The sequence below is a fragment of the Mirounga leonina genome, unplaced genomic scaffold (genome assembly GCF_011800145.1).
Source record: "Mirounga leonina isolate KUSES-001 unplaced genomic scaffold, KU_Mleo_1.0 Mir_92, whole genome shotgun sequence".
NCBI classification, from domain to species: domain Eukaryota; kingdom Metazoa; phylum Chordata; class Mammalia; order Carnivora; family Phocidae; genus Mirounga; species Mirounga leonina.
In genome coordinates this window covers 14,922,022-14,936,194 of record NW_023270852.1, presented here as the reverse complement: position 1 = coordinate 14,936,194, position 14,173 = coordinate 14,922,022, and the positions used below count along the sequence as shown (strand labels likewise).

Sequence of the window (14,173 nt, the reverse complement as noted above, 5' to 3'; positions counted from 1 at the left end):
CAACCAACCTTTAGTCTCCTGTCTGTCTCCATTACATTTGCCTATTCTGGACATTTCCTATAAATGTAATCATACAATATGTGGTCCCTTGTATCTGATTCTTTTCACTTAGCATCTTTTTGAGGTTCACCCAAGTGATAGCATGCACCAGTAATTCATTCTATTTTACTGCTGAATATTATTCCACTGTATAGATATGCCATATAGTGCCTTTTGATTTCCTGACTTGAATTTCCATTTTCCAGGTTGTACGATGGATGCCAGCAACTTGGGTACTTGGAGTTGGGGGGAGGGAGCTATATATGTCATTTATTTAACCCAAATAACATAGGTGAATGTTTTTCAAACCCAATCCAGTTTACATAGGGTAAGATTGTCCTAACTTCACTTAACATCATTCTGCCATTTAAAATGCTTTTAAGACCATTTTTCTGTCCCTCCCTCCTAAAAGGAGTAAAAGCACAGTTCCCAAGGTTTCTTTCTCTCTCCCAAAGCTTATAAAAACCTCTACTCTTACTATGCATTCTGTTTTACCTCCTTTTTATACCTCCAATTCCTTGTTTTCTCTTTATCTTGAAGCTGAAAGCTTTAAAATTTCCATATTCTCCAAGTTTGTAAAAAGGTATATCAGAATTAAATATCTGCAGATTCTGGAATTTTATTTAAGAGGAATCTGTGGTTCTTTTGATGTGGTCCCTATAAAGAATTTCTTTCTATGTAGAAAAACGCTTTGTAAGTGATTTAAAAACCAAAAAAAACCTCTCACAATACCAATATAAAAGGAGCATGAGGACCCAAGTTAACATTTGACACTCTCATTTAAAAGAGAAAGTCAAAGAATATACAGTAATTAAACAAAGTTCTCTATTTTCTCTTTAACATGACCTTTTTAAAGACTGATTTTTTCATTCAGTGTAAAATGCCACAATAATGTTATTGTCTCACCTGTTTTATGATGATATCTGACTCAGATTAAGTGGATTACCTTTATAAAATACTAAATATACACATGTAGAATAATTTACAAAGGTGGGTAAGGTATGGTGGTGTAGGACAAGGGCTGGGGAAGGATGATAACAAATCTTGTAACATACTTATTACCAGCCTTTTTGACATATTAATTCTCTAAGTGATTCACAGACAATAAGCTTGAAAACATCAAAAATAAGATGATGGGGACATAGCTAAAAGGTTTCCCAGTGGTAAATGTTCTCTACCTAGAAAATTATTTTACTTCCCCCCCCCTTACTGTCCTAAGCTACAGTTCATTTGCAGTACATAACAGAGTAAAAGCAACAAAAGATAACACCAGTTTCATGTAATTAGAGGAACCTTGCAAGGTAAGGAAAAATAATACAAGCTATTATTATTAGAGCTTAAATGTTGGCTTTTAACCAAGATTTAAATACCAAGAATAGGGACACCTGGGTAGGTCCCTGGGTTAAAAATCCAACTCTTGGTTTCAGCTCAGGTCAGGTCATGATCTCATGGATTGTGGGACTGGAGCCCCACATGGAGCCCTCCCCGCAAACCTTGTGGCAGGCTCTGGGCTCAGCAGGGAGTCTGCTTGAGATTCTCTCCCTCTGCCTCTCCCTACACTGGAGCGTGCTCTCTCTCTCTAATAAATTTAAATAAGTAAGTAAATAAATAAATGCCAAGAACACCCCTCTTGGTGGCCAGTTATTGTAGCAGGTATACGACAGGCCAGGTGAGCTACAGTTTCATCTATGACAGGACAGTTAAAAAGGGGTTCTTAGTTAAGGTTTACTCTACCTCTATTAAAGCTACAGTATAAGGTAGTATGGAGACAGGCTCTGCATTGTAAATTTCAAAAACTCCCACCAAGTATTCTTTAATGTCATCATTTCAATTTACTTTAAGAAAATGAGTGGTGTGATCATGTTTATACTGTACCTTTCTCAGGCTTTCATATTCCTCACGAAGTTCTCCAGGCTTGCTTAATTTGATTGGTGCTCTGAATATAAACTCTGGAGGAAAGGGAAAAGAAAACACTTTTTAACAGGACTTTCTAGGAAAGAACCCAAAACCCTATCCTACTGCTGTCCCCACATTATAAACCACATAAAAAATTGTGGTCATCTTAATTTGAATATTCATTCACTCATTAACAAATATTTATTAAAGTTCTAAGCACTGGGGAGAAGCAATGAACAAATAAAGCCCTTGCTCTCATGGAGTTTACAGACTTACAGGCAATAAACAAACAAGTGTGTCCATATAATACGACTGGTAGTACAAAGTGTTACAGAGGAAAATAAATGTAGGATGAAAAAAAGAAGATTATTTTATAAAGAGCGGTCTGAAAGAGCCTCACTGATAAAGTCCCATGTTAAAGGACCTTAAGAAAAAATCCTATTTAAAGCTTAGTTCAGTGTTACCAAGTAACATATTAAATGAGCTACAGTTTTATTCATAACACTGTATTTTCCTTTTTCAATATTGCCAGCAGAGTATTTTCTTGCATACAACCTGTAAATATTTTCGGTATATAACCTGATTTTTTATCCTTAAAGCCTTTGTGGTTTTCATTGGCCTACAGAATGAAGTCAAAACTCTTCAACCCATCATTCAAGGCTCTCCAAAGATGGATCACAACTTCATCACAATTTCTTCTTTCTCCAGCATTGGATCTCTTAACCCTATCAAGTTACAATAGATACATGCCATATATTTTTAAACCTTCTGTGCTGTTTTCTCAGCTGACATTGTTTTTTCCCCTTATCTCTACATATTTTTAAATCCGAGATATTCAGGACCACAGAAGGCACACAACCAACACACGTTGGTAATATAAATAGATGATAAAAACCCAGATGAACAATAGGAATAAAAGACAAGTTCTAAATGCGATCAAAAAGGAGGGAGAAAGTACACACTTCTGCCTCCTTAAATGTACATGACACGTCTATATACTTCTTTGTACACGTAGTGATCAAAATATAGTATTAATTTTAAGACTTACTAAGAACTCTATATCCCATTGAGGTTGACAAATATTTGTTGTAGAAAAGTAGGCTCCTTAAAAAGTTGACTTTTATCCTTTTTCAGTTGTCTCAACTATTCTGAAAGACTCTTATTTAGTACACCTGAGAAATGTGGAAGAGACTTAGAAACGGGCTCTAATGCAAAAGCAGGGAACAGTAACTTAAAGGCCTACAAGTACTAGAGAATTGTCAGACTCCTGGTGTGGGAGGCAAACATTCTAGCACCTTCGCTCACTTATAAAAAAAAGTCCTGATGATTATTTTAATCATATCCCTTAAGCACATTTCCAATTATAGGCAAATAGTATTTAAAATCTGATACTTTAATAGAGAAGGAGGAGAGAGGAAAAAGAACCCTTAAGGCAAAAAAGTACTTTCAATCCATTTATGGAGAACCTATCACGTGTAAAATACTTCATATATATTTTCTCAGCAAGTCTTCACAGAAATTTTATAAAGTAGGTATTATACCCATTTTACAATAAGGAAAATGAGAGGATAATGACTTGCCTAAGGCCACAAAACTAGTACATGGCAAAACCAAAAACATTAATAGGGATAAAGAGGGAAATTACATAATGATTAGAAAGGCAACCCAAAAAGGAGATATAATAATCACGAACTTGTATGAACATATACCACAGCAAAAACTAATTAAGATTATAACGAGGTATTAAGAAATCCAAAATAATGCAAGAAATTTTAACACACCACAATTAAAAACAGATCAGGCAGACCAAAAGGTAGTAAATATGCAGAAAAACTGAACAACAAAATTAACAGATTTGATCCAAATATATTTATATATATGTATGCACCCAATAGAATATATATTCCTTAAAGTAAACAAGGAACAATTAAAAATACACCAGGTCACGAAGAACTTTCAAAGAATTCATTTTATACAGACTTTGCTCTCGGATCCTAGCTGCTATTTTCTAAGCCAAGTTTTCTGGCTACCCGGCTGATTATTCTGGATTACCCAATATTCTTTCTCAATAAATTCTTTTTCTGCTTAAATGTGCCAGAGTAGATTTCTGCTGATTAAAATGAACAGTCCTGGCTGATTCCATCTTTTAGACAGAACTATAAAATGACCATAAACCAACCTCTAAGAAAAAAAAAGAGAGAGAAGACTAATACTAAGAATAAAAAGGAGGACCAAAATACAGATAACAAGGGGAGTTTAAATCTCCAAAGACTATTCAAACAATGCTCTCATGGATGATCTTGCATGTATATCATTTTGCAAGTGATTTCCAGCAAATTGCTGGAATCAGAATTACTGTGTCAAAGAATATATGCATATGTGCTTTTGTAATTTTGGTAGACAATACCAACTCGCCCTTCCTTTTTGTAGCCTATACTGACTTAGGTCCCACCAGCAATGCAAGAGAGTGTCATCTCCTTGTATCTTTTCCAACACAATGAGCGTTGAAACTTTTTAGTTTTGCCAATCTAACAGGTGAAATTCTGTATCTTATATACATATTTTATGAGTGAGATTGAGTACTTTTCATGTTTGAGTAATTTGCGTTTACTTTGAAATGAAACGCCTATGCATTTCCTTTATTCCTTATATTAACATTTTCTTCTTGATTTGTTAAAGCTCTCTATAAGGAAAATTAGCCTTATGTCACATGACTAGCAATACTTTTCCTAGTTTATCATTTGCCTTGACTTTGCTCATAGTGGTTATTTTTAGGTAGTTATACTACTCAAACTCCTTTTTCATGGCTTCCGTATTTTGTATATTTGGAAAGACCTTTCTCAGGCCAACATATAATAGCAAATATCATAGTTTCTTCTGATACAAAGTATAAGACTCTTCTCCTACCTACTTAAAAAAAATCTAAATATTTTTATTTGGGGAGCAACATAAGGAGCATAATCTTATTCAGGCTTATAAATTTACAAGGGACCAAAAATCTTTTAGTGATGGCCTGGTGGAAATTATGAAAAAAATTTTTTTTAAGATTTATGTATTTGAGAGAGAGAAAGAGAGGGGGAGGGGGGGCAGGGCAGAGGGAGAGAATCTTCAAGCAAACTCTCCACTGAGTGTGGAGCCCGACAAGGGCCTTGATTGTACAACCCATGCAATCATGACCTGAGCCAAAACCAAGAGTCAGACGCTTAACCAATTGAGCTACCCAGGTGCCCCTATGAAAATTTTAATTACTGTTGGATAATTTGCTTTCTCTAAAATGGTTCCTGCTAACATTTAGAACAAAAATGTCCAAAGAGCTTACCATCTTCATTATATCATGTAAATAATACAAAGTTAAAAGCCTGATCCCCAACTTAGAAGTTTCCAGAGCCTTGGATAAGTCAGTCTTAACTTCCTCTTCTGTAAAATCAGACTAATACCTATCATGACAGGCCATTATGAGCATCAAATGAGTGTATTGACAGTGAATATACTATATACTATTTCAGCCAGTAGAGTGGCATACAATAGAATCTAGTAATTATAAAATTGCCTCTGGTGTTGGAGAGATAAAGAAATTGTGGTTTGGTCTGATTTACTTGCAAGTACAACTTACAAGAAACAAAGATAAATGATCCAACTGCTTTGATAGGTATATTAGATGAAAAGTTAAATTCACTTTGGGATACCTATTAAGAAATCTCAAAGTTCATATATATGGCCAAATGGAACTCAGCATAGTGACTGAAATCTTACTATGCCTTGACTTATTTGAGAGTAAATGTAACGTAATTTGAGAGTAAAGGTACCAATTTACATTCAGCAATATCAGTACTGATATAGATTAGCTTAATCTTGGACTAAGATTAATAATGTTTAAGTCATTAAGAATACAAAATGCTAAATAGTCAAGATCACTTTTTGCCCCAACAGAACTGTGCTACATTAAATGACATTGTGCCCAAAAGTTCAAAAATTATATAGCTAAATATAAAACATGAATTGGTCCAACATGACATTAACTTAAATATTTAATCCTATTTCCTATTTTACTAATGCCCTCCAGAAATGTCAACAAGGCAAAAAAAAAAAAAACAAACAAACAAAAAAAAACATCTTTTTCCTATGGACTTTCAAAAAGAACGTATTAGATTCTGATACCTGCTCTGTCAATTAAGTGCCAAGGCTTCTCTTTGCCTTGGCCTCCTCATTGATCAAATGAAGATCAAAATACTGGCCAACCTACCTCCTAGGAATGCAGAAGATCACAATAGAAGGAGTAGTAATCAATGAAGAATCCCTATAATAAATAAAAACAGCTAACATTTAATAAAAGCACACTACATGCTAAGTGTTATATATACATACATACACACACACATACACGGAGAATGCAGAAAAGAGTTAACATAGCAGGCCTGACTATCTTAAAAGGCCCACTAGCAAGGTTGGCCCTTGGCTGGCTGGTGCCTAGGAACTTGGATTTCAGGAGAGTTCCCACCCTCCCTATCTGATTAGGTACAGATTACTGCACCTAAACTGTTGGTAGAAACAATCCAGTTATGCTGACTACCTTCTTTCCTGCTGGGAGTCTGGAACTGTGGCACATGCTAGGCAGAGGGATCATCAACCCCTAATAAAAGCCCCTTCTAATGAGCTTCCCTAGAGGCACATTTCACATGTGTTGTCACAACTTATTGCTAGGGGAATAAAGCACTTTTGGTGTGACTCAACTGAAAGAGGACTCTGAAAGCTTACACCTGGTTTCCCCCTGAACTTTGTCCCATGTGCCTTTTCCCTTTGCTGATTTTGATTTGTATCCTTTCACTATAATAAATCATAGCCATGAATACAACTATATGCTGTGTCCTATTAGTACTCCTAGTAAATCAGCCTAACTGAGTGGTCTTGAAGCTTTCCTAACACACACACACCATGCACTAAAATTAAAATATCTTTAGATCTCCGTTTCTACCTGAGACACGAAGGCAACTCACTAGATAACTTCTAAAGTTAATGATTCAGTAACAATATTTTTATTTCATTTTCATTTACCCCTCAATAGGTTTCTCTAAATTCTGAACTACTCTATTAAAGTCTAACATTATGGGTAAAAATGCTATTAGGATTTTCAACTTATATAGAGTAGCTATAATATCAAATAATTTCTTTGAAGCTTTATGAAACATGGTGTTTCAATCCATTTGGACTATTGACAAATGGAACAGAAAAAGGCTAGAAAAATGAAAATCTCCCTATTTATTTATTTATTTATTTATTTTTAAAGATTTTATTTATTCATTTGAGACACAGAGATACAGAGAGAGAGAGAAAGCATGAGCAGGGAGAGAGGCAGAGGCAGAGGGAGAAGCAGGCTCCTCGCTGAGCCAGAAGCCCAATGTGGGGCTCGATCCCAGGACCCTGGGATCATGACCTGAGCTGAAGGCAGACGCTTAACCATCTGAGCCACCCAGGCGCCCCTATTTATTTATTTATTTATTTATTTATTTATTTATTTATTTATTTATTTTAGAGAGAGAGTGTGAGCTGGGGTGGGGGCTACAGAGGGAGAGGGAGAGAGAAAATCTTAAGCAGGCTCCATGTCCAGCACAAAGCCTGATGCAGGGCTCAATCTCACAACCCTGAGATCATGACCTGAGCCGAAATCAAGAGGCAGACCACTTAACTGACTGAGCCACCCAGGTGCCCCAAAATCTCCCCCCCCCTTTTTTTTTAAAGATTTTATTTATTTGACAGAGAGAGACACAGTGAGAGAGGGAACACAAGCAGGGGGAGTGGGAGAGGGCGAAGCAGGCTTCCTGCGGAGCAGGGAGCCCGATGTGGGGCTCAATCCCAGGACCCTGGGATCATGACCTGAGCCGAAGGCAGACACTTAACGACTGAGCTGCCCAACCGCCCCCCCAAAATCTCCCCTTTTTAAATCAGAGTCTTCTACGATGTCTCTTAAAACTGACTGGAGAACATGTATACAATCAACATTATTAATTGTACAAATTATTTATCAAACATTATTAACCTTTCAAGTTCCCTGCTTTTTAATGAAGAAAAAATAATCATTTGTGTGGTTTTTTTTAAAGATTTTATTTATTTATCTGAGACAGAGAGAATGAGAGAGACAGAGAGCACATGAGAGGGGGGGGGGTTAGAGGGAGAAGCAGGCTCCCTGCCGAGCAGGGAGCCCGATGCGGAACTCGATCCAGGGACTCCAGGATCATGACCTGAGCCGAAGGCAGTCGCTTAACCAACTGAGCCACCCAGGTGCCTGAAAAAGTAATCATTTGTAATAAAATAGTTGTTGTATGCTGATGTGGGACTTTTCTATTTTCTTCTGCCTTTCTAGGGTCATATGTCAGATTCCTCCTCTCCAAAAGATGAAATTATGGTTGAAACACATGCAATACTACTCCTAAAGCAGAGAAACAGGAAAAAACCCAGATGACCTTTGGTATGGAGATGACTTTTTAGATACACGATCAAAAACGTGATCTGTGTACATCATTAAAATTAAAAATTTCTGCTCAGCAAAAGACAAAAAAACGAGAAGGCAAACCACAGACTGGAGAAAATATCTGCAATAGACATAGCTGACTTAAGACTGTTATCTAAAATACATAAAGAACTAGGGGTGACTGTCTGGCTCAATTGGTAGAGCATGCAACTCTTGATCTCAGAGTGGTGAGTTTGAGCCCCATGTTGGGTGTAGAGATTCGAGGTTTGGTGCAATTAGAAAAATGCCTGTCTTAGATTTTGTTTTGTTTGTTTGCCTTTACTAATAAGCAGTCACCCTACCCCAGAGAAAATCTTTTTCAGGAAGGACCTTCGAGGAAGTAATGCTGCTCCTACAGGTCACATTAGACTGAATGCAATGCTCAGGTCACCAGCCACAGGTGGTGTCATTCTTTAAGCATCATATCCTTAGAGAGTTTCTCTTCCTGTTAAACATAGTAGTAGTTGGACAGGCATTAAGAAAATACTACAACCATTGGATTCAAATGGACTAAAAAAAAATGTTAAAAAAATAAAATAAAATATACAAAGAACTATTAAAACTCAAAAGAAAACAACCTCATTTTTAAAAATGGGCAATAGACCTTAACAGACACCTCACCAAAGATATACACATGGCAAAGAAGCATATAAAAAGATACTCCATATCATGTCATTAAAGAATTACAGATTAAAACAAGATACCACTCTGTACCTATTAGAATTGCCAAAATCCAAAATACTGACAACACCAAATGCTGGGGAGGATGTGGAGCAAAAGGAACTCATTCATTGCTGGTGGGAATGCAAAATGGTACAGCCACTTTGGAAGATGTATCTGGCAGTTTCTTAAAAAACTAAACATAGTCTCACCATATGATCCAGCACCTGCATGCCTTGATATTTACCCAAATGAGATGAAAACCTATGTCCATACAAACCCTGCACAAAGATATTTTTATCTGCTTTATTCATAATTGCCAAAACTTGGAAGAAACCAAGATATCCTTTAGTAGGTAAATAGATAAATTGTGGTACATCCAGAAAATGGAATATTATTTAGCGTTAAAAAGAAATGAGCGGGGCGCCTGGGTGGCTCAGTCATTAAGTGTCTGCCTTCGGCTCAGGTCATGATCCCAGGGTCCTGGGATTGAGCCCCGCATCGGGCTCCCTGCTCAGTGGGAAGCCTGCTTCTCCCTCTCCCACTCCCCCTGCTTGTGTTCCCTCTCTCGCTGTGTCTCTCTCTGTCAAATAAATAAATAAAACCTTTAAAAAAAAAAAAAAAGAAATGAGCTATTAAAGACATGAAATGACATGGAGGAAACTTAAATGCATATTACTTAGTCAAAGAAGCCACCCTAAAAAAGCTACATACTGAATGATTCTAACCATATGACATTCTAGAAAAGACAAAATTATGGAAACAATAAAAAGATCAGTGGCTGACAGGAAGGGAGGGGGGTTGGGGATGAGGTGGCAGAGTTCAGAGGATTCTTAGAGCAATAAAAATACTCTGTACGATATTACAGTGATGGATATATGTCATTATGTGTTTGCCCAAACCCACAGCATATACAACACGAGTGAACCGTAAGGTAAACTATAGACTTTGGGTGATTATAATGTGTCATTGTAGGTTCATCCTTGGTTACAAATCTATTTGGTGAATGATATCGATAATGGGGGAGACTAAAAACACCACCACCCTCCTTAGTCCAGAGGAGTTAGTCCCAAAGTCAATTCCTCCACCACCTCCTATAGGGATTTTCAAGTTTTTCGGCAGCACAGAAACAACTACTCACCCTTCTTCCTTCACCTCAGAAAAGACATGCTGGAAACTCCTTCAGGTGTCACTGAGTTGCTAAATATCTTGGTATTTGTAAATGAATCCAATGGTTGTAGTATTTTCTTAATGCCTATCCAACTACTACTATGTTTAACAGGAAGAGAAACTCTCTAAGGATATGATGCCTTAAAGAATGACACCACCTGTGGCTAGTGACCTAAGCTGAGCATTGCATTCAGTATAATGTGACCTGTAGGAGCAGCATTACTTCCTCGAAGGTCCTTCCTGAAAAGGATTTTCTCTGGGGTAGGGTGACTGCTTATTAGTAAAGGCAAACAAACAAAACAAAATCTAAGACAGGCATTTTTCTAATTGCACCAAACCTCAGGAATGAAGTATCATTGTCAAAGCATACTCAATACAAAATTAGAAAGAGAACCTCACTCAACTGTACTGGGAAGATGTTAACCCTAACAACTCCCAAAGCCAAAGATAATCATCCCTTGTACCTGACTGTGCTTGAGTTTTCATACCACCGCCCCCCCCCCCCGCCGCCCCCAGGTTCAATATCTTATCAGTACATCAGGATGAATAAGAACTTTGGACTCAGGTCCCAAGACATAGATCCTAATCTGAATACTCCTACTTTCTAGCTACTTGTCCTTGGGCAAATGAAAAAACTTTTTGGGTGGGGCGCCTGGCTGGTTCAGTTGGTAGAGCACACAACTCTTGATCTCAGGGTCCTGAGTTCAAGCCCCACATTGGGCATGGAGCCTACTTAAAAAAAAGAAATGAAATGAAATGAAAGAAAAGGAAGGAAAAAAAAAAAAGAAAAAAATCTCTTTGGGTAATTTCCATCTCCATCACCACCCGCACGACCATTACGGTGGCTGGCAGTTATGTAGCACTTAAATTATGCCAGGCTCATTTCTAAGCACTTTGTATTTATTAACTTATCTAATCTTCATAATGACCCAAAGGGAAGGTACTATTATCCCCATTTTACAGATGAGGAAACTGAGGCACAGAGCATTTACTTTGCCCAAGGCTATACTGCTATCAGTGAAAGAGCTATGACTTAAACCCAAGCAATCTGGCTCCAGAATCTGTGCTCTTACCTACTATGCCTTATTACTATTTAATAATAATTTTTTATTTTTAATAATTTTTTAAAAAGAAAAAAAAAGCATAACAATCCTATAAAACAATAGGCAAATAACATGAACAGGCAGCTTTTGGAAAAAATAAATTCAGATGACTTACAAACCTATTAAAATGTGTTCAATTTCAATCATATTTTAAGATATTAAAAACTTAAAACAAAATATTTCTTTGTATCAGATTAGCATAGATCAAAGAGTTTGATAAAGACAAGAGTAGCAATGGTATCCTTTATCTTAAAGATAAATCATACACATGTACAAAGATGTACGTACAAAAATGTTCACTGTGGATCATCACAATACTAAAGACAGGAAACAACCTAAATATTGTTCAGTTAGAGACTGACTGAATAAATTATTAGATGACTGGGATACCACAAATCTTTTTTTTTTTTTTAAGATTTTATTTATTTGTTTGACAGAGACACAGCGAGAGAAGGAACACAAACAGGGGGAATGGGAGAGGGAGAAGCAGGCTTCCTGCCAAGCAGGGAGCCTGATGAGGGGCTCAATCCCAGGACCCTGGGATCATGACCTGAGCTGAAGGCAGACGCTTAACGACTAAGCCACCCAGGCGCCCCTCACAAATCTTTTTCTATACTGTCTGTTCTTATTACTGGTCTGGTCTCTTGGTTTACCCGGTAATTTTTGTTAGAATGTCATTCATTGTGTATGAAAAGCTGTAGAGACTCTGGATGATATTATATTCCTACAGAGGATTCATCATATTCTCCACAAGCAGAAAGAATGAAGGCAGATCACCTCACAATGCAATCAGGACATGAGCTGATTCAAGGCTGGCTGTAATCTTTGTTAACGCTTGTAAAGCCTAGCCTGGTTTGTAGCTCTCCAAGGGTTCAACTGAGAGTCTGGGTGTTTACCAAGACCACCTTCTTTGGAGGAAGTCCTGAACTTTTCTCTCCACTGAAGAACTGTTACAAGAGTGCTTTGCTTTTCAAAAGCTTTCTGAGAAGGTTCTTAGCCTTTTTTGTTTGTTTTTTTACCCTGCACAGTTTAAGAATCAACAAATCCTCAAGAGAAAAAAAAGCAGGTAGAGAGGAAGAAGGGAGTGGGGATGCCCTTCCCTTCTCTCTGGGATCTTGGCCTCTCAAGTTCTTGTTGCTCTGGCAGCCCTGAACTACACTGTTTGTATCCCCAGCCCTATGAAGAAAGCTTTGCTGGCTTTTCCACCTCTTAAAGTTGCACTCTCCATTAACCAAGAAACCACAAATGTCTGAAGTCCTGGCTGCCTTGGCAACTTAACAATGCCTTCATATAATATTTTTTTTTAAATCAGACTTTTCTAGTTATTCTCAGCAGGAGTTTGGGTCCACTACAATCTGCTCCACCATAGCCAGAAGCAAGATCTACATTTTTCAGAAGCAGTGGAGAAGTGGAGAAGACAATTTTTTCATCATGAAATCACAGACCATTAGTAAAGAGGGAATGAGCAGTGATGAAGAAGACAAAAGTGGAGAATATTCCTTTGAGAAAATCAAGAAAGAGTTACTAATAAAGGTAGAATGTGTGTGGTCCAAGTCCTAAAGAAACTTAAAATCTTACTAGGGAAGGAAAAACATACTTGAGTGAGACAATTATAGAATGTCAGAATTATAAAACTAAACATTTAAGAGCTGCACGGAACAGGGGTGCCTCGCTGGCTCAGTCGATAGAGCATGTGACTCTTGATCTTGAGGTTTTAAGCTCAAGCCCCATGTTGGGGGTGTAGAGATTACCTAAAAATGAAATCTTAAAAAAAAAAAAAAGGAGAAGAACTGCATAGAACAGCAAGAGGTAGACATGCACAAGAGCAAAAGGAAGACAGTGAATCCAAGTCCATCCTCTACAACAAAACATATGTAAGCATGGAGATACACAGGAAATAAGAAACCATTATCCATACTAATCTCAAGGTTACCTGCTTATACTACCTACCACACAACCACTATCAAATGGAATATGTGAAAGGAGAAATCTTAATGTTAAATTAAGCATACCATTTAGAATTAGGAAGGTGAAGACATGGGGAGTGAACCACAAATGTGTTCTAAAACCAAACTAAAGTGGTTTCTATTTTATCTATTTTTTAGTTTACTCTTTCTAAGAGTGCAGATGACAGCCAAGTACTGTCTTAAACTAATGCAACTGCTCATTTACCCCCTTGCCCAAGACAAGTAACAATTTAGAGCAGGCAATATAAAGAGCGGTTACCTGGGAAGAAGAAGGGCACAGAGAAAAAGTTAAAAAGCTAATAAGATGTTAATACCAAACTTTAAAGCTGCTTACTTAAGCACCAATAATTAACAGCACATATTACTACTACATGAACGTACCCTGCTTGTATTTTAAAACTATCCTTCAGCAAAGAACTAACCAAATCAAAGTGTCATAGCCCACATACCAAGAACATATAAAATGCTTATAACTTTTGACCTAATAATTAATTTCCAGAAATCTATCTAAGAAAATAATCTAAAATATAGAAGAACTTTTACATAGAAAGATTTTTATTGTGGGGCGCCTAGGTGGCTCAGTCAGCCAAGTGTCTGACTTCAGCTCAGGTCATGATCTCAGGGTCCTGGGATTGGGTCCTGCATCGGGCTCCATATTCAGTGGGGAGTCTGTTTCTCCCACTCTCTCTGCCCACCCACCCGCCTCGTGCGTGTGCTTTCTCTCTCTTTTTCAAATAAATAAATAATCTTTAAAAAAAAAAAAGATTTTCATTGCAACCTTGTTCATAATTGTAAAACAAAGACTGAGAAAAGCCTAAAAGTCCAATTTTGAG

At 37.3% G+C, this 14,173-nt stretch overlaps 1 protein-coding gene across 1 annotated transcript in view; it reads right to left on the bottom strand.

Moving 5' to 3' along the window:
- Positions 1-14,173, bottom strand: part of RNF169 (ring finger protein 169) — an 82,862-nt gene that overhangs the window by 50,579 nt on the left and 18,110 nt on the right. Inside the window, exon 3 of the mRNA XM_034995142.1 lies at positions 1,915-1,988. Within this exon, the coding sequence (XP_034851033.1) occupies positions 1,915-1,988 (74 nt within the window). The remainder of the gene's footprint in view (positions 1-1,914; positions 1,989-14,173) is intronic.